The following is a 26,141-nucleotide window of genomic DNA, read 5'->3' as shown; positions in this document are numbered from 1 at the left end:
ATTTTGATGCAGCCCCGTTCAGCACCACTCTCTGGGCCCGGCCCTCCAGCCAGTTCCTAACCCAGCACAGATGCCCCTGGCCAAGCTGTGGCCTGACAGCTTTCTCAGGAGAATCCTCTGGGAGACGGTGCCAAAGGCCTTGCTGAAGTCCAGGTAGAGCACATCCACAGCCTTCCCCTCATCCCCAGGCAGTCCCCTGATGATAAAAGGAGCTCAGGTTGGTCAGACAGGACCTGCCCTTCCTAACCCCGTGCTGGCTGGGTCTGATCCCTTGTCCCTCCTGCAGGAGCTGTGGGATTACACTGAGGATGATAGGAAGAGGAGGAAAAAAATCCAAAAGATTGAGAATATGCAGCCAAAATTAGTACCACCAGGTGATTTAACTCAAGGACATACCTTTAGTGGTCCAACTTGGGGCTGACCTTCCTCTTTTTCCACAGGTATTTCACAGCTGACAGTGAGCAGCTCAGACTGAATAACCTGGAGTAGCTGAAGGGCTGCTGAGCCAATGGCCACTGGCTGAGGGTAGAAAAAGAATCCATTTTGTAAGATTTCTGTCAGATTTAAAGAGCTAAGGGCATAATATGAAATAAAAGAGTTATGGCAAGCTGTGGTCAGCCACCCACCCTCCCCACTCCCATGCCATTTGTTGTATCAACAGGGATTTGTAGGAAAGGTTCCAAATTTGAGCCTCACTAGGACAAGAATAAGGAAAATTCTCCCAGTGCCTCCTGTAAATAGCTCCAGGTTAAGACAAAACAATTGAACAACCCAAATCCTGGTAACTTAGGAAAATTTCCATGCTTAAAGATGCATTAAAAGACAAAATGTTAGAGCTGCTGGGCTCCAACCTCCACGTTGATTCCAACAAAACAGGAGATGAGTTAACACCTCTTCCTGACTTCAGCACATGCAAATGATTATGCAAATATTTTTAGCCAAATAAAAGATATTTTTCCCCTCTCCCAACACACCAGTTACACCACTTTCTCATTAACTAATTCCATATTGCTGAACAAACTGTGTGCTCATTAAAACTCAAGCTTCTGATTGCTCCAGAAAGAGATCTTTTTAGGGGGGGGAAGGAGAATTTTTTTTTTTTTTTTGCCTGTCAGTCTCAAACTCAGAAAATTTAGTTGGGTGACAAGATTGAACGGCAACTAAACTAAAATTTAAACTACCTGCATGTGTCAGACCCTTTCAGAATCTGAGCAACCTCTTCTGGTGGGAGGTGTCCCTGCTCATTCTGAGGTTTTAGAACTAGAGGATCTTGAAAAATCCCTTCCAACCCAAACCAGTCTGGAATTCTCTGGTCTCTGGCAATGAAAATTGATCAAAAAGTGGCTCAGTTGAGCCACATTCCTTTGTTTTGCCTCTGATGAGGCCTTGGAAAAGCCAGAGCCATCCAAGTGTTTGGAAGCAACAGAAAGGCACAGAATTTATTTTTTATTCAATACTCAGAGTGTAAACAAGTTGGGAGAGGTACCTTCTTCTGGGTGCTTTTTCTCATGAAGATTTTAAAAGCAAGGTCAGAGCTCCACCAGTGCTCCACCATTGTTCCACCAAACTGGACAGGGAAGACAAAACTCTGCTGGAATTTCACCCCTGAAAAGGAGATGGAAACTTGGTGAGCTCCAGGCTGGACTCAGGGCTCCCCTCTCCTTGGAGCTTCATCAGGAAGCAAAAAATCTTCAGTCTCTTGAGTGGAAGGTGAGTAGAGACACATAAAGTCCAGGAGGTGTGAGGGGAAAGTGATGATGCTTCTGGGAAGGAGGGATGAACACATCTTCCAGAAATCCAAGGTGAAAGTTGGGAGCTGAAGGAGGAAGAGCTGTTGCTGGAACCCTCAGCAAGAATCTCTCAAGGTTTCAAGCTATTAAATTATGTTACAACCCTGCAGATATTTGCTGCTTGTTGTTGTTGCTCACAGGAGCAGCAATTATTCAAAATTAACTGAATGGAAATAAACTTCCCCCTTTTAAGACACACACAATCATTTAATTTGGCATTATTTAGTAACACCAAGCCCAAAGTTAACTGCTCTGCATTTTCCAAGGCCAAAAAATAGCAGGAGGGCTATTAAATTAATAAAATTAATGTAACAGCAGCATCTAAAGGCTGCAGCTGATCAAGTCTCTGCCATCCTGGCACAGTAAAACCTTCACACAGAGCTAAATTCAGGGAAATTCAGAAGTTTTATCTGGATCCAAATGGAAAATATACAAGAGAACTGAGAATTCACCCCAGCTTCTCAAGAGCCACCCAGACAGATGCAAAACTGATGAGTGAGCATCTGGGAGAGCCATGGGAAAGTCATTCCTGGAATTCCTGGGAAAACTGGGCAGAGAGCATCTTGCTCATTCAGCATTCCCTGTTCACTGAGGAGAGAGACTTATCCCAAATTATTCTCAGGGATACAAACTCTGGGGACGTTCAGGAAAGAGATTAAAGTCCACTGAGCTGAGCACAGGACCTGGCAAAATCTCATGGATCCATTGGACTCCCTGAGCTCTGGCAGATGTTACTGAGATAATTCAGCATCTGGAAAAAAATCTGTGATCCAATGGTATTCCTAAAAGTACTGCATCATCTTCATGCTCTTGCAGGAAGGATTTCTGCTGAAATGAAAGGAATGGACTTATTGAGCTGCTGTTATGGCTGTAGGAAAAGAAATGTGAAAATTCCAATAAAAATACTTCTTGGAAGCAAAATAATGTGTAATAAAATAACAGAACCTAAAATAACATCACAAAAAAAAACCAAACAAAAAAATAGAACACAAAAAAACATAACACAAAAGACATAACACAAAATAACTTAACAAAAAAACATAACACAAAAAAGCATAACATAAAATACATAACAAAATAACACAAAAAACATAGCACAAAAAACCAAAACACAAAAAACATAACACAAAAACCATAACACAAAATAACATAACACAAAATAACATAACAAAAATAACATAACAAAAATGACAAAAAACCATAACACCAAAAACCATAACACAAAAAACCATAACACAAAAAACCATAACACAAAAAAACATTAACACAAAAAAACATTAACACAAAAAAACATTAACACAAAAAAACATAACACAAAAAAACATTAACACAAAAAAACATTAACACAAAAAAACATAACACAAAAAAAAACATAACAAAAGAAACATTAACACAAAAAAACATTAACACAAAAAAAAATTAAAACAAAAAACCATAACACAAAAAAACACTAACAGAAAATAACATAACACAAAATACCACATGAAATAAAATAATATAAACCCCAAAATAATATATAAACCAAAATAAATCTCTTGGCTCCCTCCTCCTGGAGAGGAACATTCCACTACCTGCAGCACAGCAGCTCTGCTGGGCCATTAATCACACAATTAATTTTCAGGCAGCAAACAAAATACATAGAAACTGCTCCTAAATAATTTCTAAGAGAGAAAGGAGGACAGGAAATACAAGGAGGAAAAACCCCAGTGCTCTTACCATCCTCTGTGATTTTACTTGAAGCTACTCGAATGACTTCTGTTGCCATGGAAACCTGTCCTTTTCCATCCCTGGAGGCTCCCACAGGGAAGTGGTATTCCACAAAGAAGGTGCTGTGGGTAAAAACAGAGACTGGATGATCTCAGTCCCCCAAAAGTCCAGTGAGCATGATGAAAATGAGCACAGCATGCAGGCTGCACACTCCCAAGTTATGAAGTTGTTGGGTTTCTTTTTAGAATCACTGAACTACCTGTCTTATGAAGACTTTTAAGTGATTATCTATGTGTTGTACCCTTCAAAAAAACCCCAAAAAAACCAATTTCAATGTCCTGCCACACACAGAGCAGAAAAAAAAAAACAAACCCACCCCAGGAAGAGCACAGCCTGATGTGTGAGCCCACATCTGGAGGAATTATTTTCATCTCTAACTTTCAGAAGCCTCCAGTGTAGATTTTCCTGAGAGAAAAAGAGAGACAGGAAGCCCTCAGAAACCTGGAGAATTTAACTGACTGGAGAGCAAAAAGAAATGGGTTAGGAACTGGCTGGAGGGCCGGGCCCAGAGAGTGGTGCTGAACGGGGCTGCATCAAAATGGCGGCCGTGGTGTCCCCCAGGGATCAGTGTTGGGCCCAGTGCTGTTTAATATCTTTAGTGAGGATTGAGATGAGGGGATTGAGTCCATCAGCAGCAAATTCCCAGGTGACCCCAAGCTGGGGGGAGTGTGGATCAGCTGGAAGGCAGGAGGGCTCTGCAGAGGGACCTGGAGAGACTGGAGAGTTGGGCTGATCCCAAGGGGATGAGGTTCAAGACAAGAAGCCCATGGGGAGCTCCAGGCTGGGCAGAGAGTGGCAGAAAGGGAGCTGGGATTGGCAGGAAGCTGAAGAGGAGGCAGCAGTGTGCCCAGGTGGCCAAGAAGGCCAATGGCATCCTGGGCTGGCTGAGGAAGAGCGTGGCCAGCAGGTCCAGGGAAGGGATTCTGCCCCTGTGCTCAGCTCTGGGGAGGCCAGAGCTTGAGTCCTGTGTCCAGTTCTGGGCCCCTGAGCTCAGGAAGGAGCTTGAGGTGCTGGAGCAGGTCCAAAGGAGGCAACTGGGCTGGTGAAGGGATCCAGCAGAAATGCTGTGAGGAAGGGCTGAGGGAGCTGGGGGTGTTGAGGCTGGAGAAGAGGAGGCTCAGGGGAGACCTCATCACTCTCTCCAAGTCCCTGAAAGGAGGTTGGAGCCAGGGGGGGGTTGGGCTCTTTTCCCAGGCAACTCTCAGCAAGACAAGAGGCCATGGTCTCAAGTTGTGCCAGGGGAGGTTTAGGTTGGACATTAGAAAGAATTTCTTGATGGAGAGGGGGATCAGGCATTGGAATGGGCTGCCCAGGGAAGGGGTGGATTCTCCATCCCTGGAGATATTTCCAAAGAGCCTGGATGTGGCACTGAGTGCCATGGGCTGGGAACCACGGGGGGAGTGGATCAAGGGTTGGACTTGAGGAGCTCTGAGCTCCCTTCCAACCCAGACAATTCTAGGATTCTATGAGTCAAATCCACCTTGAAGCCCCCATCTGCTGAGAAAAAAACCCCTTTCTTACCACTTAGGAGCTAATGCAGGTCGTGGAGGTTTCCCTGCTGAACTTTTCTTTCTTGGGGTCACCTGGAGGACCTCAGGAGGGATTTTCAAGCTTTCAATGATGACTCTGGCCAGGTGTATCCTCCCCAGCAATGCCAACCTGGCTGCACTCAGGGATCTGGGATGAGCTGCTCCTGGGGCTTCTCCTGGAGGAGGAGCAAGGGGTCTAATAGGAGAGCAGCTGAAGAGAAAAAAAAAAACAAAACAGGATTACACAAATGTTCTTAAGAGGACCATGTGGAAGGGAAAAGTGTAACTTGGGGGGTGGTATTGAAAAGCTGCTCATAATTCATTAAAATCCGTATTTTAAAATTATTTTTTACAACTAATGTGGTGGGCTCCATAAAAGAAATCTTACTATATATATACATATATATATAAAATATCTATTATATATAATATATTATATATTAAATTATCATTCCCAGAGATACCAGGGAAATTCCCCACCAAAATGATTTTTCAGTGAATTTTGTGATGAGGATGGAGCACAACAATGTAGTGGGGGTTGTGTTGATACCACCTTAAAATGAGTCAGATCCTACAAAAAAAAAAAAAGTCAGGAATGCAACTATTTACCTGGGTGTAATTTCTGCCACCTTCTGAGCCAGATCCAAGGTGTTAAAATCTTTCTGTGGATTCACTGTTTCAGCTTTCTTGAGAGTTTCTGTCTTGGTTACTTTTTTGGAGGTGTTCCCATCATCATCACTGAGATCACTGAAACTGGAATCAGATTTCTGAAACAAATAATGGATGTGTAAGCAGGAAATAAGAAGATAACCACTATTGTAAATAAAAAAAAAAGGCACATAATGGTCATGATAAATAAAGAAAACCACCTTGTGGGTGGTATAATTCAAAACAATTACAATAGCATCCAATTTTTCATTAAAAAAAAAAAATCTTCATGGACAGCCTCAATCCTAACAGTTTCCAGGCTCACTGCTTCACTTCATAGTATTCTTTTAATAATATTTAATATATTAAATAATTAATCAAATAATTAAATATATTTAATATATGAAATAATATTTAATATATGAAATAATATTTAATATATGAAATAATATTTAATAATAATAATTATTTTTTGGAGGTGTTCCCATCATCATCACTGAGATCACTGAAACTGGAATCAGATTTCTGAAAGAAATAATGGATGTGTAAGCAGGAAATAAGAAGATAACCACTATTTTAAATTAAAAAAAAGGCACATAATGGTCATGATAAATAAAGAAAACCACCTTGTGGGTGGTATAATTCAAAACAATTACAATAGCATCCAATTTTTCATAAAAAAAAAAAATCTTCATGGACAGCCTCAATCTTAACAGTTTCCAGGGCTCACTGCTTCACTTCGTAGTATTCTTTTAGTAATATTTAATATATTAAATAATTAATCAAATAATTAAATATATTTAGTATATGAAATAATATTTAATATATGAAATAATATTTAATAATAATAATTATTTTTTGGAGGTGTTCCCATCATCATCACTGAGATCACTGGAACTGGAATCAGATTTCTGAAAGAAATAATGGATGTGTAAGCAGGAAATAAGAAGATAACCACTATTTTAAATTAAAAAAAAGGCACATAATGGTCATGATAAATAAAGAAAACCACCTTGTGGGTGGTATAATTCAAAACAATTACAATAGCATCCAATTTTTCATTAAAAAAAAAAAAATTTTCATGGACAGCCTCAATCTTAACAGTTTCCAGGCTCACTGCTTCACTTCGTAGTATTCGTTTAATAATATTTAATATATTAAATAATTAATCAAATAATTAAATATATTTAATATATGAAATAATATTTAATAATAATAATTATTTTTTGGAGGTGTTCCCATCATCATCACTGAGATCACTGAAACTGGAATCAGATTTCTGAAACAAATAATGGATGTGTAAGCAGGAAATAAGATAACCACTATTTTAAATTAAAAAAAAGGCACATAATGGTCATGATAGATAAAGAAAACCACCTTGTGGGTGGTATAATTCAAAACAATTACAATAGCATCCAATTTTTCATAAAAAAAAAAAATCTTCATGGACAGCCTCAATCCTAACAGTTTCCAGGCTCACTGCTTCACTTCATAGTATTCTTTTAATAATATTTAATATATTAAATAATTAATCAAATAATTAAATATATTTAATATATGAAATAATATTTAATAGATGAAATAATATTTAATAATAATAATGCTTTTTAATAATATTAAGCAATGCTCTCACAAGTTTCTCTAAGACACTTAACACTCATGAAGCCTGAAACATTAAACTCTTTAAATAATTCTTATTTTCAGGCAGGCATCTGATTTTCTTCACCTTAAGGGTTACAGATTAAACATTTTCTTTTTTTTTCCACTTACAGGAGTTGTGTAAAAAAGACTTTCCAGCAGACTCTGGTCATAGAGGGGATCATTGAGCTCACTCTCATACACCTCACTTCCCAGGGAAAGAGAATCCAGAAGGGAACCTGCCCGATCCCAGGAATGCACAGGAGAGAAATCACCACTGGGGACACAAGAGAAAGAAACAGAAATAAAAATTGCAAATTCTGCAGTGAATTTCTTGGAGATTCTGACAATATTCTCTCTATTACACTGGGTTAGTTTCTACCCATAATATTTATCCACAGGGATAACTTTTGGGATGCTTTAAGACATCAGCAACACTTAAGGGCAGTTTAAGAAAAAATAAACACAAGATGTGTCTGAGGTAAATAAATTAAAAGTATCTTTGGAACGTGGTTGGGACAAAGTGGGATGGTTTTTTATTTTTATTTTCTGTTCCTGCTGTGAGTTCAAAACCATTTTATGATCTGCAAACATTTCAGTATTAAACAAAAAATTAACAATAAGGGCAAAAGATACAGGAATTGAAATTCTGAACCCTACCAGAAGCTTCATAGCCCTGCTTTGGGTACAATGTAAGCATCATATAGACCCTTACTCCTCATAAAATGAGGGAAAAAAGGTCAATTTAATGTTTGGAGAAAGGTTAAAAATAATTACTGGTTCTCTATTTAATTTACAGACTGCAAGTTCTTCAAAGAAATATTCTATTTGTTTCATGCATATTTAAGGGCACAATAGTTACAACCATTTAATTTATCAAAGATTTAACTTAATTTATCAAAGATTTTTCATCTTTCTGACAAGATTTATCCACTTTGTGCTACCCAGGCTCTCACACATCAAGGCTGAGTGGAAGTTGAAGTCCAAAACACCCCCACCACTTGCACATGTGATCCACTGGCCTCATTTCCAGAAATGTGGAGAACTTGAAGAGGTGTTTTTCACTAAAAAGTGCTCAAAACACAAGAGTTTTGCAGCTGCACCCCACTCACCTGCCCAGCAGTAACTGTATTGCTCTCTCTTCAGAGTTCAACTCCAATTGCTGACCTGAAACTTCAGAGCTGAAGAGATGGGGATCTTCAGGAGGGGGCACAAAATTGGAGTTCAAGCTTTTTGGGCTCCTGGGTAACAACAATTGCAGCACAGGGAGCAGTGAAAAAACCCAAAAATAAAGATAAAAATAAAGATATCAAGGCACGTTCAAGATTAAGGCATCAGGGATAAAAATCAAAGGTTATGTCCAGGCTTCTCCAGTTTGTGGCTTCATCTCTAGATAAAAAAAACCAAAATTCCTGCAACCTTGCAGTCTGAGGCATCCAGAAAGTCCCATGAAAAATCTGCTTTGCAAAGTGTCACAGCAAAATTCAGGTTGGAAAAGGGATTTAAAATGATTGAGTCCAATGGTAAATGTTGGTCCAGTCCTGCAGTTCAAGCACAGCTGCTGCCAACAAGAAGTTTGAAGAAACTGGAATAATAATTAATAATTTAAATTGGTCTTGCAATAGCATCATTGACTGTCAAGGACAATGAGATTATTTTCTAGCAGATCAAAAGGCAATATTTCTACAAAAATAAGGAGTAAGTTTCTCCTTATATTCTTATTATTATTATTATCATCATAATAATCATTATTATTATTAATATTATTATCCTACTCTCTCAAAAAAACTTTTTCATCATCATAATTATTATTATTATCCTCCTCTTTCCAAAAAAGTTTTTTCATCATCATCATCATCATCATTATTATTCATTATTATCTTCCTCTCTAAAAAAAAGTTTTTCATCATCATCATCAGTATTATTATTCATTATTATTATCTTCCTCTCTCCAAAAAAATTTTTCATCATCATCATTATTACTGATTATTATCTTCCTCTCTCCAAAAGTTTTTCATCATCATCATCATTATTATTATTTTTATTTTTATTATTATCCTCCTCTCTCCAAAAGTTTTTTCATCATCATCATCATCATCATCATCATTATTATTTTTATTATTATTATTATTATCCTCCTCTCTCCAAAAGTTTTTTCATCATCATCATCATCATCATCATCATCATCATCATCATCATCATCATCATCATCATCATCATCATCATCATTATATGATTATTATTATTATCCTTCTGTCTTAAAAAAAGTTTTTCATTATTATTATTATTATTATTATTATTATTATTATTATTATTATTATTATTATTATTATCCTTCCCTCTCCAAAAAAATTTTTCCCTGTAAAAACTATGAATTTGTCTCAATAATCTTCACTTCCAACTTCACTGAATTGAGAATAATGCTAAACAAAGCTGGAATTAGAAGCTGAAAAGGCACCATTTTTTTTTTTTCAGTGTTCTCAGAAAGATCACACAGTTGGGTATTTCAGCACCAGGAGATGCAAACTAAAATATGCAAAAGTATTCATTTTATGTCACTAATTACTTAAATTTCTTTCAAAACCTCTTCTCTAAGATGAGGATTTAGTTGGCTATGTCCTGTACATTACTCTTATTCCTTATAATCAAAAACCTCTCTACTGAACACAAATATCCTCCAAATAAAGTCAGTGGCTGCAATTCATCAATTTTAATCTTCTTTAATCAATCAAAATCTATTCATCAAATTTAAGTTTCCATTCACAAGTAGAAATTAATTTCCCTCTTGAAGGAGAATCCTAAAACCCATCCCACAAACCTCAGTATTTCAAGTTTTTCTGGTCAGGTTTCAAGATTTATGGTTTGGAATTTGATCTCCCTTCCCCCTTTTTCCCAAGCTCACTTTGCTGGGGCTCTGAAATCCTCTCTCTTGATCAGAGGGGTCACTTCATCCACCTCAAACTCCATCTCTGGGGTGGACTTCAGTGCAGAAAGCACCATGGCATCCCTGAGTTTATTGCCTTGATCCAAAAGAGCTGAGAAATAAAGAGAGAGATAAAATTCAAATTGAATTAAATGTGATTAAATTAAATCCAGCGTTGAAAAAAATGATTAAATTAAATTCAGCAACAAATAGGATTTAAAAGTCAGGTGTAGACACAAAAAAGAGTGGCAGCTACAGTCAGGAAACAGTTTTCTGCTGTTTTTATAAAGAGATCCTGACAGAATAAAACTGAGAATAAAACAGAGCAAAGCTGGGAGTAATCCTTGATCAGTCTCCACTCTGAGCTGAGCAAAGAACTCATCTGTCTGCACCCAGTCAGGCACTGGAGGGGTTAATTAAGACTAATCAGCAAGTTTAATTTATGGAAGAGCAGTCTGTCACCTTAGGGCAGCCTGAGGCAGCTGGATTTTAGGTTTTCTCTGTAAATGTCAGAAAAAAACCCTAAACACAACAGGTTTGGAGCTCTGCCCTACTTGGATGCTCATCTGAACCCAGCCCAGGTGGTCCCTGATCTAAAAGGAATGTAAAAAAAGCATCAAAAATGATGGAAAAGAAATAATTTTCCATCTGAAAATACCAAGAGTAGAGAAACCCTCCCAGGATGTGCCCAAGACCTTTGATGGACATCTCAGAAGATGTCTCAGTGATTAAAAATGAACTTTTCTTTTTTCTTTTTTTTTTTTTTCTTTTCCCTTTTTCCCTGTAACCCTCCATCCCAAAGTTCAGGAATTCTGCTAGAGCTGGATGTTTTCCCTCCATCAGGATGCTCAAACCACCTCCCAACAAGACTAAATCATCACTTTTTATAGTAAAGACCTTTTTCATCCTGATTTTCTGTTTGAGCTCATAAAGCCAGAGAGTGCAAATTATCCCTTTTCCTTATCATAGAATCCTAGAATTGTCTGGGTTGGAAGGGAGCTCAGAGCTCCTCAAGTCCAACCCTTGATCCACTCCCCCCGTGGTTCCCAGCCCATGGCACTCAGTGCCACATCCAGGCTCTTTGGAAAGAGCTCCAGGGATGGAGAATCCACCCCTTCCCTGGGCAGCCCATTCCAATGCCTGATTCCCCTCTCCATCAAGAAATTCTTTCTAATGTCCAACCTAAACCTCCCCTGGCACAACTTGAGACCATGGCCTCTTGTCTTGCTGAGAGTTGCCTGGGAAAAGAGCCCAACCCCCCCCTGGCTCCAACCTCCTTTCAGGGACTTGGAGAGAGTGATGAGGTCTCCCCTGAGCCTCCTCTTCTCCAGCCTCAACACCCCCAGCTCCCTCAGCCCTTCCTCACAGCATTTCTGCTGGATCCCTTCACCAGCCCAGTTGCCTCCTTTGGACCTGCTCCAGCACCTCAAGCTCCTTCCTGAGCTCAGGGGCCCAGAACTGGACACAGGACTCAAGCTCTGGCCTCCCCAGAGCTGAGCACAGGGGCAGAATCCCTTCCCTGGACCTGCTGGCCACGCTCTTCCTCAGCCAGCCCAGGATGCCATTGGCCTTCTTGGCCACCTGGGCACACTGCTGCCTCCTCTTCAGCTTCCTGCCAATCCCAGCTCCCTTTCTGCCACTCTCTGCCCAGCCTGGAGCTCCCCATGGGCTTCTTGTCTTGAACCTCATCCCCTTGGGATCAGCCCAACTCTCCAGTCTCTCCAGGTCCCTCTGCAGAGCCCTCCTGCCTTCCAGCTGATCCACACTCCCCCCAGCTTGGGGTCACCTGTGAATTTGCTGCTGATGGACTCAATCCCCTCATCTAAATCCTCACTAAAGATATTAAACAGCACTGGGCCCAACACTGATCCCTGGGGGACACCACGGCCGCCATTTTGATGCAGCCCCATTCAGCACCACTCTCTGGGCCCGGCCCTCCAGCCAATTCCTAACCCAGCACAGATGCCCCTGGCCAAGCTGTGGCCTGACAGCTTTTTCAGGAGAATCCTCTGGGAGACGGTGCCAAAGGCCTTGCTGAAGTCCAGGTAGAGCACATCCACAGCCTTCCCCTCATCCCCCAGGCAGCCCCCTGATGATAAAAGGAGCTCAGGTTGGTCAGACAGGACCTGCCCTTCCTAACCCCGTGCTGGCTGGGTCTGATCCCTTGTCCCTCCTGCAGGAGCTGTGGGATTACACTGAGGATGAGCTGCTCCATAACCCTGCCAGGCACTGAGGTCAGGCTGATGGGCCTGGAGTTTTCCAGGTATTTCCTTCAGTATTTATCTGTGATATTATCACCAGGAATATTATCATGCTGCTGGTGAAGGTGATGGCAGCTGCAGACAAACCTGAGATCAGATCTTTTGTAGCTGGGTTGTGCAGGGACAGCACCCTCAGGTTTGTCCTGGCAGCTGCTTCAGGGTCAGCACTGCTGGGCAGCTCCTCTTGCTGCTGTGAGGGAGTCACTTCCAGATGTTCCTCTGATAAAATCTGGTGGTGAGGAGGGGACAAAGTGTCCTTCCTGTTTCCTGAGTCCTCTGGAAAGAGCAAATGGTCCTTTCCTCTACTGAAAAGTGAAAAAAAAAAAAAAAAAAAAAAAAGTTCAGTCATAACCAAAGTGGAGCAGGAAAGGGATTCAAACCTCTTCAAACTCAGCCCAAAAAGAAATGTGTGGGGTTATTTTAATGACACCAGAGACAGACTTAAGGTGGAAATAAAAGATTTGTGGCCCCTCTTGGGTAAATTAGTGCTAAGTCATTGAAGAATGAATTTTTTTATCAAATGAGAAACTATCCCTGAAAGCTCTGAATGTTCTGGATTTCATCTAAAATGCACATTGAGGAAAACCAAGGAGTCCACAACTCCCCAGTGCACAACCAAGGCTTAAAAATGGGTGCAAGCTGCAAAATAAAACCAGAATTTTATCATGGGGGGGTATTAAAAAAAAAAAAAAAAAAAAGATACCTGGCTTTGCTGTGGTCAGTGGGCTCTTGGTCAGCTGGGACAGAGCTGCTGCTGTCACCCAGCTCTGGGAGAGGCTCCAGAACCAAGGAAACCTGAAAGGCAGAATGTAAAACCAGAATTTTTTATTATTTTCTTAACAAAACCTAACACAGACTCTGCTCAGTCTGACATTTCATGCTGCTGCTTCTGGATACAAACTGATTTTACAGCATGCAGTTATCTGACACTCTGTAACTGACAGATTTACACCTTTTTTCCCCCTTCCATGCTTGCAATTCCCAGCCAACTGCATTTCAGAACTGTCAAACAGAACTCCACCTTCCTGACCCCAAATCTCTCAACATTTTCTGCCCATTTCAGCTCTGGAGAAGTGTCAGGATTGATTTCCAATTAATATCAAATTTCAAATTAAAATATTAATAATATTAAATTTCAAATCAAATTAATATCAAATTCCAATTAATATCAATTTGATATCAAATTGATGTCAATTTTAAATCTTAAAACTCACTCTCAGTGCAGAGAGCACAAGTTTTCTTATTGCCCTGGTTCAGGTGTCCTAGCTGAAATCTAACCTTAGCCTCCTTAAGTTAAACAAGGTTAAAAAAAAAATAAAATAAAAGGTAAAGCTTCATTTCTTCACCTGAAACAGAAAACTTCTGTGTTTGGCTGATTTTCCTTGGTTATCTCAGCTCTGAACACAGCTGATTAAATATTCAATAATATTTTAGAGCTGAAATCTAACCTTAGCTGTAGCACACAACCACCAGCACACCCCAAGCCTCTCCAGAAGATGAGAGGCTGAATCAGTGCTGTCAAGATTTGTTCAGAACCCCAGAAACAAGAGCCCAGGAGTCCTAATTCTCAATATCAGGAAACAAAAGAATCATAGAATCCTAGAATTGTCTGGGTTGGAAGGGAGCTCAGAGCTCCTCAAGTCCAACCCTTGATCCACTCCCCCCGTGGTTCCCAGCCCATGGCACTCAGTGCCACATCCAGGCTCTTTGGAAATATCTCCAGGGATGGAGAATCCACCCCTTCCCTGGGCAGCCCATTCCAATGCCTGATCCCCCTCTCCATCAAGAAATTCTTTCTAATGTCCAACCTAAACCTCCCCTGGCACAACTTGAGACCATGGCCTCTTGTCTTGCTGAGAGTTGCCTGGGAAAAGAGCCCAACCCCCCCCTGGCTCCAACCTCCTTTCAGGGACTTGGAGAGAGTGATGAGGTCTCCCCTGAGCCTCCTCTTCTCCAGCCTCAACACCCCCAGCTCCCTCAGCCCTTCCTCACAGCATTTCTGCTGGATCCCTTCACCAGCCCAGTTGCCTCCTTTGGACCTGCTCCAGCACCTCAAGCTCCTTCCTGAGCTCAGGGGCCCAGAACTGGACACAGGACTCAAGCTCTGGCCTCCCCAGAGCTGAGCACAGGGGCAGAATCCCTTCCCTGGACCTGCTGGCCACGCTCTTCCTCAGCCAGCCCAGGATGCCATTGGCCTTCTTGGCCACCTGGGCACACTGCTGCCTCCTCTTCAGCTTCCTGGCAATCCCAGCTCCCTTTCTGCCACTCTCTGCCCAGCCTGGAGCTCCCCATGGGCTTCTTGTCTTGAACCTCATCCCCTTGGGATCAGCCCAACTCTCCAGTCTGTAAGCTCCAGGAGCTCCAGGAGAGGAGACACCACCAGCCCTGAGAGAGCAACCCCCTCCCAAAGTCCTCATTTCTCACTTTTATGCCTATTCCTATACAGCTTAATCCTCAAAATGCCAATTTTTTTTTTTTTTTTTTTTTTTTTTTTGCCTGGCCTCCAAGCCATGCCATTAAAGCTTGGCCTTAAAATAATTCTTATTAAAATGAATATTTGATGATTTGCTCTTAGGAGCTGACTACAGCAACTGTATTACAGCCACTCAAAGAAAATCTAAGTACTAAGGTGTGAAATAAAGCTTTTTGGACTCCTTTAAAGGCAGAGAAATGGGCCTCTCCCAGCCATAAATCCCTGAAGAGTTTATTGCCAGCAGAGCAGTTTTTTTCATTATTTCTTTTACTTCCCTGATTTCACACATCCAGACAAAAAGAGATTCCCTGGAGGAATTCTAGGATGTTTTTTCTCCTCCAAACCCCCCCAGCACACACCTGGACCTCAGCAGCACCAAACCCTGAGCCCAACCCAGCTCTCACATCTTGGCTCTTGAACAGGAATCAATCTTGAGGGCCACACAGCCCCCCCAAAAAAACCCCCTTTTTCTCCAGATTTAATGCCCCTGCTTCTACCACCCTGCTCACATCTCTGCTCTCAGGTTGTCCTGGTTTGGGGCAGGAAAAAGGGAATTTTCTTGGACTTGTGCTTCCAGCTGAGTCTCCTGTAAGCAGCTGCACTGCTGAAATGAACAGCAAGTTTCTCAGGCAGTGGCTGCTGCTGGGACTGATCCCACTCCATGGTTACAGTTCCAGCTGGAGCCTGGGGTGCAGAACCAGGGACACTGCTCAGCTCTGAGGAACATTTTGCCCTCCAGAAGGAGAAAAGGAGTCAAGAGGTCCCACCTGGAACCCTCCTTTGGGGAGGAAGGGACAAGAGAGATGCCAGAATTGAGCAACCAGAGGATTCCATCCCATCCACCTCATCCTCAGGAGAAATTGGAGGGATCCCCAGGCTCAAACCCCTTCCTGCTTCCCCTTCTTCCCCTCTCCCTCTTTGCTTGGGCATCCTGGGAGGATCCCATCCCTTCCTCTGCCTCTGCTCCTGATCCATCCCAGCCTGAATCTGTGTGTTCCTGCCTCCAGCTCCCAACTGCTGCTGACTCCAGGATTCCAGCCTGGATTTTCCCAGGGCTGCCCTGCAGCCTGGGTGGTGACCTGAGAGTTCTTGGGGGAAAGGGGGGAGGAACCTGGGATCCATTTTCCTGTCTATTTCTATAGATTGAGTCATTTTTCCTATTTCTCATCCCTGTTTCCTTCAAGCTGTGTAGTTCAGTTCCCAACCCATCAGTCTCTCTCCCTTATTCCCTCTCCTTCCTTTATCAGGGAGGAGAGAGAGATTAATAGAGCAGCTGTTAATTGGTTTAATTGCCAGGGAGTGTTTAACCCTGACACTTATCAAGCTGAACTACCAATGCCACAAAAATGTTTTATTTTGTAAATAAGAGACACTCAGCATCACCATTATTTATTATTCCCTGGCCCCAGACCAGGTCTGCAACTTGTTCCTGGTTCCTGACCAAACCAGGAAATGTCACAGCAAAGGAATTAATAAAAAAACCAAAGGTGTGAAGCCTACCTGCAGCTCTCCCAGCTTCTCAGATGTTGGTGAAATGATGCTGAAGAATCCTTTGATGGGATGGCTGGGAGAGAGCTGGGAGAGTCCAGGGATTTCCACTTTCCCAATTGGGAGATGGTCAGGTTTGTTCAGGACCTCCAGGACAAGCACCCCCATATCTGCAAAATGAGCAAGAGCTTCACTTGAGTCTGAAGGTAACAGGCTCAGAATGGGAATTTCTGGTAAAATGAGAGAGATGCCCAAGGAAGCTGTGGCTGCCCCATCCCTGGCAGTGTCTCAGCCCAGGTTGGATGGGGCTTGGAGCAACCTGGGCTGTGGGAGGGGTCCCTGCACATCCAGGGGTTGGAATTAAAGGATCCTGAAGATCCCTTCCAACACAACCCATTCTCTGAATCCACAAGTAGCAATAGCAGAAATTTTACAGAGAGGCTCTAGGCAGCTGCTTTGTATTCATTCCTTTCAGGTCTTTCACTAAATTAAGCACCTTAATAACATCACAGGTCACCTGAGTGGGTTTTTTTTTTCTCTTCATGCCCTCAGAACACTGAAAAGTCCATTTAATTTGATACATTTAAACACTAAAAGTCACCTCATCTTGTCACTATGGGAAAATGGTAACTTGTCTCTTATCAGGAAGGAGCTTGAGGTGCTGGAGCAGGTCCAAAGGAGGCAACTGGGCTGGTGAAGGGATCCAGCAGAAATCCTGTGAGGAAGGGCTGAGGGAGCTGGGGGTGTTGAGGCTGGAGAAGAGGAGGCTCAGGGGAGACCTCATCACTCTCTCCAAGTCCCTGAAAGGAGGTTGGAGCCAGGGGGGGGTTGGGCTCTTTTCCCAGGCAACTCTCAGCAAGACAAGAGGCCATGGTCTCAAGTTGTGCCAGGGGAGGTTTAGGTTGGACATTAGAAAGAATTTCTTGATGGAGAGGGGGATCAGGCATTGGAATGGGCTGCCCAGGGAAGGGGTGGATTCTCCATCCCTGGAGATATTTCCAAAGAGCCTGGATGTGGCACTGAGTGCCATGGGCTGGGAACCACGGGGGGAGTGGATCAAGGGTTGGACTTGATGATCCCAGAGCTCCTTTCCCACCCAAACGATTCCAGGATTAGCTAAAATTTCAACAATTCCCACTAAACCTGAAGAGTGGAGAGAATGCTGGCAGCAATTCAGGCTGAGACCTGGTTTCTGAATCAAGAAAAAACACCTAAAAAAGTGAAAATAAGACTGGAAAGAGGGTTGGGGTGGAGGGGATGAGTTGGGGATGCTGTAGGTGGATAAATAACCCCTGGGTTTTCGGGGCTGTCCCCAGATTTGGGGCTCAAGCAGCTCTACCTCTCAGGTAGGCAGCGAACTGCCGGGGCCCGCAGCGGACCGGGAACCGGGCGGTGGTTGTTCCCGCCGCTTGTCCGGCTCGGGAAGAAGGCTGGAAAACGATCCCATCGGAAGTTTCCCCCCACCACCTCAGCCGGACGAGGGCGGTAGGAGCTTTGGGTCCCGTCCATAGGATCCGGGAGACGGTGCAGCGGAGGAAGCAGCGGAGCGGCCCTTCCACCAGCGGCGGCAAAGCGGGGGCTGCGGGGGCATCGCCGGGACCTGCGGGGACGAAGGGGATCAGCGGACACGAACGGCAACACCGCCGCTCCCCGTCCCACCCTGATTCCTTCCTTCCCACCTCCCCTCCGCCCGGAGACTCCCGCCGGGAACAGCGGCTTCGGCCTCCTCTGCCGCATCCCGCCGCGCCTCAGGCCCCGCCGCCGCCACGGCAACCGCCGCCTCAGCGGCAGCGGCGAGGCGGGAACATCCACTTCCGGGACTACAACTCCCGTCGTGCACCGCGGCGCCCATAGAGCCTAAAGAGGCGTGGACTACATTTCCCAGAAAGCCGCGGGGCGCTCCCGGAGCGGAGCAACGGGACTCAGCCCGGTGAGGCGGGAACTGCCACTTCCGTGACTACAACTCCCGTCGTGCACCGCGGCGTCCATAGAGCCTGAAGGGGCGTGGACTACAGTTCCCAGAAAGCCGCGGGGCGCTCCCGGAGCGGAGCAGCGGGACTCAGCAGGACTCTCCGAGGCGTCAAAGCGGAGCTTCCTGGACTACAACTCCCGTCGTGCACCGCGGCGCCCATAGAGTCCGAAGGGGGCGTGGACTACATTTCCCAGAAAGCCACGGGGCGGGACGGCTTTTTCCGAAGCGTGACGCAGCCCGGTGAGGCGGGTACGGTCACTTCCGGGACTACAACTCCCGTCGTGCACCGCGGTGCCCATAGAGCCTACAGGAGGCGTGGACAGGCGCTTCCGGCGCGGAGCAGCAGGATTCAGCCCGGTGAGGCGTCAAAGCGGCACTTTCATGGACTACAGCTCTCGTCGTGCACTGCGCCCTCCATAGAGCCTACAGGAGGCTTGGACTACATTTCCCAGAAAGCCGCGGGTCGCCACGGCTTTCCCAGAGCAAGACGCAGCGCCTGAGGGGCACTTCCGGGACTACAACTCCCATCGTGCACCGCGGCCTCCATAGAACCTAAAGGAGGCGCGGACTACATTTCCCAGAAAGCCGCGGGGCGCACCGGCTTCTTCCGGGGAGGCGCTTCCGGCGCTGTGTGTGAGGGGGTTGGCGGCGGGTGAGGCGTTCGGTGAGGCCGCGGTCTCTGCGTGTTTGGGGTGGGGGGGTGTGTGTGAGGGGGGGGTGGGTGGGTTTCTGTGTGGATTTCCTGCGTGTCCGTGGGCCTCGGAGTTCCGTTCGCCGCCATGTCGGCCCTGGAGAAGCAGCTGCACTTGGGCCGCCTCCCGCCGCGGCCTCCATTGCCCGGAGGAGGGGGACAGTCCGGCTCCAAGATGCGCATGGGGTGAGTGAGGGAAGGGCGGGGGGGCTGAGGGGGCTGGGGAGGGGGAAGAGGCTGGGGAGGGGGGGGGGAAGGCTCCTTGCTGTGTGTTTGGGGGTCTCGTTGGCATTTTGGAGGGGGGGGGGGAGTCTCCTTAGTGGAAGAATTCTGGAGGGGGAGGGGGGTGTGCTCGTTATTGAGGGGTTCTGGAGGGGGGGGAGTGCTCATTATTGAGGGGGTTGGGGGGGGGTGCTCGTTATTGGGGGTTATGGAAGGAGGGGGTGCTCGTTATTGAGGGGTTCTGGACGGGGTTGTTCGTTATTGAGGGGTCTGGAGGGGATTTTCATTCTTGAGGGGTCCTGGAGGTGGGGATGCTCCTTATTGAGGGGTCTGGAGGGGGGTTGTTCGTTATTGAGGGGTTTGGAGAGGGGGTTGCTCGTTAATGAGGAGTCTGCAGGGGAGTGGTGATTATTGGGGGTTATGGAAGGAGGGGGGTGCTCATTATTGGGGGTTTTGGAGGGGATTGCTCGTTATTGAGGGGTTTTGGAGGGGGAGTGCTCATTATTGGGCGTTGTGGAAGGAGGGGGTGCTCATTATTGAGGGGTTCTGGAGGGGGTTACTTGTTATTGAGAGATTTGGAGGGGGGGGGGTGCTCGTTATTGAGGGGTCTGGAGTGGTTGGTGCTCATTATTGGAGGTTGTGGAAGGAGGGGGTGCTCGTTATTGAGAGGTTTGGAGGGGGGGTGCTCATTACTGAAGTGTCCGGAGGGGGTTGCTGGTTATTGAGTGATTTGGAGGGGGGGGTTGTTCGTTATTGAGGGGTTCTGGATGGGGTTGTTCATTATTGAGGGGTTTTGGAGGGGGGGTGCTCGTTATTGAGGGGTTCTGGACGGGGTTGTTTGTTTTTGAGGAGTTTGGGAGGGGACTTATTATTAAGTTATAAGCTTATTATTAAGAGTTTCTGGAGGTGGGGATGCTCGTTATTGAGGGGTTTGGAGAAGGGGTGCTCGTTATTAAGGGGTTCTGGGGGTGGGGTGCTCATTATTGAGGGGTCTGGAGGGGGGGGTGCTCGTTATTGGGGGTTGTGGAAGGAGGGGGTGCTCGTTATTGAGGGGTTCTGGAGGGGGTTGCTCATTATTGAGAGGTTTGAAGGGGTGGGTGCTCGTTATTGAGGGGTCTGGAGGGGGGTTGCTCGTTATTAAGGGGTTCTGGGGGTGGGGTGCTTGTTATTGAGGGGTCTGGAGGGGGGGTGCTTGTTATTGAGGGGTCTGGAGGGGGGGTGCTCGTTATTGAGGGGTCTGGAGGTGGGGTGCTGATTATTGGAGGTTATGGAAGGAAGGGGTGCTCATTATTGGGGGGCTGGAAATGGGGGTGCTCGTTATTGAGGGGTTTAAAAGGGGGGTGCTCGTTATTGAGGGGGTTGCTCATTATTGGAAGATTTGAAGAGGGGGGTGCTCATTATTGGGGGGCTTGAAGGGGGGTGCTCGTTATTGAGGGGTTTAAAAGGGGGTTGCTTGTTATTGAGGGGTCCCCAGGGGGTGCTGATTATTGGGGTTCATGTTCAGGGGGTTCTGTTTGCTGGGAGCAGAAGGGAGGGGGGGAGCCCAGCCCTGTGCAGGCAGCTTGGGGTGCTCTGTCCTGGGGGTGCCCTTTGGAGAGGGAATCTGGGGATGGGTGGGGAGGAAGGGGTCGTCTGAAGGTGGGTGGGGGGACCTCCAAGGGTGGGATTCTTATCCCTGGGGGAGTTGGCAGGGAAAGGGGGAGCCCTGAACTCTCAGGAAGGAGGCAGGAAAAGGTTTTAATGCCTGGAAAACACCCACGGTGCTGGGAAAGCACCCACGGGGAGACCTCATCACTCTCTGCAACTCCCTGAAAGGAGGTTGGAGCCAGGGGGGGGTTGGGCTCTTTTCCTAGGCAACTCTCAGCAAGACAAGAGGCCATGGGATTAAGAATTTCTTCCTAATATCCAACCTAAAGCTCCCCTGGCAGAGCTGGATTGAGGTTTAGGTTGGATCTTAGGAAGGAATTCTTTGCAGAGAGGGTGCTGAGGCATTGGGATGGGCTGCCCAGGGAAGGGGTGGATTCTCCATCCCTGGAGATATTTCCAAAGAGCCTGGATGTGGCACTGAGTGCCATGGGCTGGGAACCACGGGGGGAGTGGATCAAGGGTTGGACTTGAGGAGCTCTGAGCTCCTTTCCAAGCCAAATGGTTCTGGGATTCTGTGAGAGAACAGGAGAAATGGGTTAAAATTTGGAGAGAAAGGGGAGATTGAGGTTGGTGATGGGGAAGAAATTCTGGAATTTGGGAGTGGGGAGAGCCTGGAACAGGTTGAGAGAGTTGGGGGTGTTGAGGCTGGAGAAGAGGAGGCTCAGGGGAGACCTCATCACTCTCTCCAAGTCCCTGAAAGGAGGTTGGAGCCAGGGGGGGGTTGGGCTCTTTTCCCAGGCAACTCTCAGCAAGACAAGAGGCCATGGTCTCAAGTTGTGCCAGGGGAGGTTTAGGTTGGACATGAGAAAGAATTTCTTGATGGAGAGGGGGATCAGGCATTGGAATGGGCTGCCCAGGGAAGGGGTGGATTCTCCATCCCTGGAGATATTTCCAAAGAGCCTGGATGTGGCACTGAGTGCCATGGGCTGGGAACCACGGGGGGAGTGGATCAAGGGTTGGACTTGAGGAGCTCTGAGCTCCCTTCCAACCCAGACAATTCCATGATTTTGGGATTGCTGTCCAAGAGCTTTTTTCTGAGTCTTTTTTCTCTCAAGGGAGGGGCTGGTGCCTGGGGACTTATCTAAAGGGCCCCTCAAAGGCTGTGGAAGCAGTGCTGGGGGAGGGAGCTCTACTGAAATGTTATTTTTCCTTGGAAGCTGCCCAGGAGCCGAGCTCTGCCACGTGGCTTAAATCCCAGGTTCAGGTGATGGAAAATCTGGGATAGGCTGGTACAGGTGTGAGATTTTTCAAGCAGGAGTCAGAAGGTGTTTTGGGAAGGGTGAGAGGAGACTGAGCAGGGTATAGAGACTTAAAAAAGGAGAAAGTGGAGAGGATGAAGCTTGGCTAAAGCTTTATTCCCTGGCCATGAGGGAATGGGATGGGTTTGAAGGGAATTTCATCAAACAGTTACCTGGTTAAGGTTAAAGGAGAACAAGGTAACCTCAGAGAAAGGTTCTGGCTGGGTTGTGGGGAGGGAATTTCTCATTGCAGAGTTGGGCAGAAGTGGTCACAGAGCTCAGGGTGCTGAAGGGAAGAGTTTGGCAGCTCCTGTATCAGGGTTTAACACTGCCTGGTAATTAAACCAATTAACAGCTGCTCTATTAATCCCCTCCCTGATAAAGGAAGGAGAGGGAATAAGGGAGAGAGACTGATGGGTTGGGAACTGAACTACACAGCTTAAAGGAAACAGGGATGAGAAATAGGAAAAATGACTCAATCTATAGAAATAGACAGGAAAATGGATCCCAGGTTCCTCCCCCCTTTCCCCCAAGAACTCTCAGGTCACCACCCAGGCTGCAGGGCAGCCCTGGGAAAATCCAGGCTGGAATCCTGGAGTCAGCAGCAGTTGGGAGCTGGAGGCAGGAACACACAGATTCAGGCTGGGATGGATCAGGAGCAGAGGCAGAGGAAGGGATGGGATCCTCCCAGGATGCCCAAGCAAAGAGGGAGAGGGGAAGAAGGGGAAGCAGGAAGGGGTTTGAGCCTGGGGATCCCTCCAATTTCTCCTGAGGATGAGGTGGATGGGATGGAATCCTCTGGTTGCTCAATTCTGGCATCTCTCTTGTCCCTTCCTCCCCAAAGGAGGGTTCCAGGTGGGACCTCTTGACTCCTTTTCTCCTTCTGGAGGGCAAAATGTTGCTCAGAGCTGAGCAGTGTCCCTGGTTCTGCACCCCAGGCTCCAGCTGGAACTGTAACCATGGAGTGGGATCAGTCCCAGCAGCAGCCACTGCCTGAGAAACTTGCTGTTCATTTCAGCAGTGCAGCTGCTTACAAGAGACTCAGCTGGAAGCAAAAGGCCAAGAAAATTCCCTTTTTCCTGCCCCAAACCAGGACAACCTGAGAGCAGAGATGTGAGCAGGGTGGTAGAAGCAGGGGCATTAAATCTGGAGAAAAAGGGGTTTTTTGGGGGGGCTGTGTGGCCCTCAAGATTGATTCCTGTTCAAGAGCCAAGATCTGAGAGCTGGGTTGGGCTCAGGGTTTGGTGCTGCTGAGGTCCAGGTGTGTGCTGGGGGGGTTTGGAGGAGAAAAAACATCCTAGAATTCCTCCAGGGAATCTCTTTTTGTCTGGATGTGTGAAATCAGGGAACTAAAAGAAATAATGAAAAAAACTGCTCTGCTGGAAATAAACTCTTCAGGGATTTATGGCTGGGAGAGGCCCATTTCTCTGCCTTTAAAGGAGTCCAAAAAGCTTTATTTCACACCTTAGTACTTAGATTTTCTTTGAGTGGCTGTAATACAGTTGCTGTAGTCAGCTCCTAAGAGCAAATCATCAAATATTCATTTTAATAAGAATTATTTTAAGGCCAAGCTTTAATGGCATGGCTTGGAGGCCAGTTTAAAAAAAAAAAAAACAACCAAAAATTGGCATTTTGAGGATTAAGCTGTATAGGAATAGGCATAAAAGTGAGAAATCAGGACTTTGGGAGGGGGTTGCTCTCTCAGGGCTGGTGGTGTCTCCTCTCCTGGAGCTCTTTTGTTTCCTGATATTGAGAATTAGGACTCCTGGGCTCTTGTTTCTGGGGTTCTGAACAAATCTTGGCAGCACTGATTCAGCCTCTCATCTTCTGGAGAGGCTTGGGGTGTGCTGGTGGTTGTGTGCTACAGCTAAGGTTAGATTTCAGCTTTAAAATATTATTGAATAATATTTAATCAGCTCTGTTCAGAGCTGAGATAACCAAGGAAAACCTGCCAAACACAGAAGTTTTCTGTTTCAGGTGAAGAGATGAAGCTTTGCCTTTTATTTTTATTTTTTTTTAACCTTGTTTAACTTAAGGAGCCTCATCCCCTGCAGTTATTTTCTTTTATTTTCAGTCTGGTTCCATGCATTACAAACTTTATCAGCAGCTTTCCTCACTCAGATATTCCTGCTTGAACAATCAACCTAAAACCTTCCAGTCTGCAGTTTCTCTTGGCTGCTGGTGTCAAGTTTTGCCAGTTATTTCCTGCTAAATAAAAATATTTAAATTTAAAATTAAATTAAAATTTAAAAATATTCATTTCCTGCAGCACAGGGCTCTCCATGCTCTGCTGGGAGACCTTGGGTTGGGGAAACTCCAGGAGCTGAAGTGTTTTTTTTTTTTTTTCAGTCTGCATCCTCACAAGCTGAGGTTCTGCTGCAGGTTGGATTTTCCACACTGGTGCTGTCACTTCTGAAAAAATAAAAAAAAAAACCATCCTCATGATAATTTTTGTTAGAAAACCAGACAAAAATAGAGGTTCTTTTTAAGTTAGGAACTTAAAGAAGTGCTGACAACTCCCCTGTGGTATTTCTTCCTTCCCTTTACTCATCCCAGGTAAGCAAACAAATTCCAGGGACATTCCTGTAGGTTTGTGCTGTGTGGCTTTGGGGGATTTCTGCAGTTCAGGAACATTTGTGCTCATTAATTGCAATCCTCAGTGGTATGGTAGGAAATATTTTTTCCCTCAGAGGGTTGTGAGGCATCGGGATGGCCCAGGAGAGGGGTGGAGTCCCCATCCCTGGAGGGATTTAAAGGCATTTGGAGCTGGTCCTTAAGGAAATGGGTCAGGAGTGAGAGGATGGGGTTGGTCAGAGGTTGGGCTGAGGAGCTTGGAGGTCTCTTCAACCTAAATATTCTGTGGGGGTGGTTCTGTGGGGAGGTTCAGCAAGGCCTTTGACACCGTCTCCCAGAGGATTCTCCTGAAAAAGCTGTCAGGCCACAGCTTGGCCAGGGGCATCTGTGCTGGGTTAGGAACTGGCTGGAGGGCCGGGCCCAGAGAGTGGTGCTGAACGGGGCTGCATCAAAATGGCGGCCGTGGTGTCCCCCAGGGATCAGTGTTGGGCCCAGTGCTGTTTAATATCTTTAGTGAGGATTTAGATGAGGGGATTGAGTCCATCAGCAGCAAATTCCCAGGTGACCCCAAGCTGGGGGGAGTGTGGATCAGCTGGAAGGCAGGAGGGCTCTGCAGAGGGACCTGGAGAGACTGGAGAGTTGGGCTGATCCCAAGGGGATGAGGTTCAACATTCCAAGTGCTGGGTCCTGCACTTTTGGTGACAACAACCCCAAAAACTGCCCAGCAGAAAAGGCAAGGCCTTTGGCACCGTCTCCCAGAGGATTCTCCTGAAAAAGCTGTCAGGCCACAGCTTGGACAGGGGCATCTGTGCTGGGTTAGGGTATCTGGGTATCTGTAAAACCACACCCACTACAGCACATCCACAAAATCCTCTGGAGGTTCCACAACAAAAACTCTCTGGATTCCACAAAAATCCTCTGGAGATGAACAGGAGAGGAAGAATTATATGAATCACAGAACCAGCCCCACAGAATCATAGAATCCTAGAACTGTCTGGGTTGGAAGGGAGCTCAGAGCTCCTCAAGTCCAACCCTTGATCCACTCCCCCCGTGGTTCCCAGCCCATGGCACTCAGTGCCACATCCAGGCTCTTTGGAAATATCTCCAGGGATGGAGAATCCACCCCTTCCCTGGGCAGCCCATTCCAATGCCTGATCCCCCTCTCCATCAAGAAATTCTTTCTAATGTCCAACCTAAACCTCCCCTGGCACAACTTGAGACCATGGCCTCTTGTCTTGCTGAGAGTTGCCTGGGAAAAGAGCCCAACCCCCCCCTGGCTC

The 26,141-nt window shown here is 45.9% G+C and overlaps 2 protein-coding genes across 5 annotated transcripts in view; one reads left to right on the top strand and one right to left on the bottom strand.

The window, feature by feature from the left end:
* Positions 1-18,328, bottom strand: part of C2CD3 (C2 domain containing 3 centriole elongation regulator) — a 72,677-nt gene extending 54,349 nt beyond the window's left edge. For all 3 annotated transcript variants that reach the window (XM_071757705.1, XM_071757880.1, XM_071757789.1), the window contains exons 1-13: positions 18,197-18,328; positions 17,857-18,117; positions 16,530-16,687; positions 13,260-13,351; positions 12,644-12,861; positions 10,275-10,407; positions 8,485-8,613; positions 7,505-7,649; positions 5,696-5,853; positions 5,079-5,297; positions 3,507-3,619; positions 1,487-1,605; positions 397-519 (exon numbers count right to left, since the gene is read on the bottom strand). In XM_071757705.1, the coding sequence (XP_071613806.1) occupies positions 397-519; positions 1,487-1,605; positions 3,507-3,619; positions 5,079-5,297; positions 5,696-5,853; positions 7,505-7,649; positions 8,485-8,613; positions 10,275-10,407; positions 12,644-12,861; positions 13,260-13,351; positions 16,530-16,687; positions 17,857-18,117; positions 18,197-18,254 (1,926 nt within the window). In that variant the 5' untranslated portion in view covers positions 18,255-18,328. The remainder of the gene's footprint in view (positions 1-396; positions 520-1,486; positions 1,606-3,506; positions 3,620-5,078; positions 5,298-5,695; positions 5,854-7,504; positions 7,650-8,484; positions 8,614-10,274; positions 10,408-12,643; positions 12,862-13,259; positions 13,352-16,529; positions 16,688-17,856; positions 18,118-18,196) is intronic.
* A 783-nt stretch (positions 18,329-19,111) lies between these two features.
* Positions 19,112-26,141, top strand: part of PPME1 (protein phosphatase methylesterase 1) — a 41,645-nt gene continuing 34,615 nt past the window's right edge. The window contains exon 1 of one of the 2 annotated variants that reach the window (XM_071758305.1): positions 19,112-19,366. In XM_071758305.1, the coding sequence (XP_071614406.1) occupies positions 19,269-19,366 (98 nt within the window). In that variant the 5' untranslated portion in view covers positions 19,112-19,268. The remainder of the gene's footprint in view (positions 19,367-26,141) is intronic. The other variant, XM_071758392.1, reaches the window with a different exon arrangement.

The sequence above is a fragment of the Heliangelus exortis genome, chromosome 1 (assembly GCF_036169615.1).
Source record: "Heliangelus exortis chromosome 1, bHelExo1.hap1, whole genome shotgun sequence".
In the NCBI taxonomy this organism is placed as follows: domain Eukaryota; kingdom Metazoa; phylum Chordata; class Aves; order Apodiformes; family Trochilidae; genus Heliangelus; species Heliangelus exortis.
The sequence above is the reverse complement of the archived record's forward strand: the minus strand, read 5'-3'. Positions and strand labels throughout refer to the sequence as shown.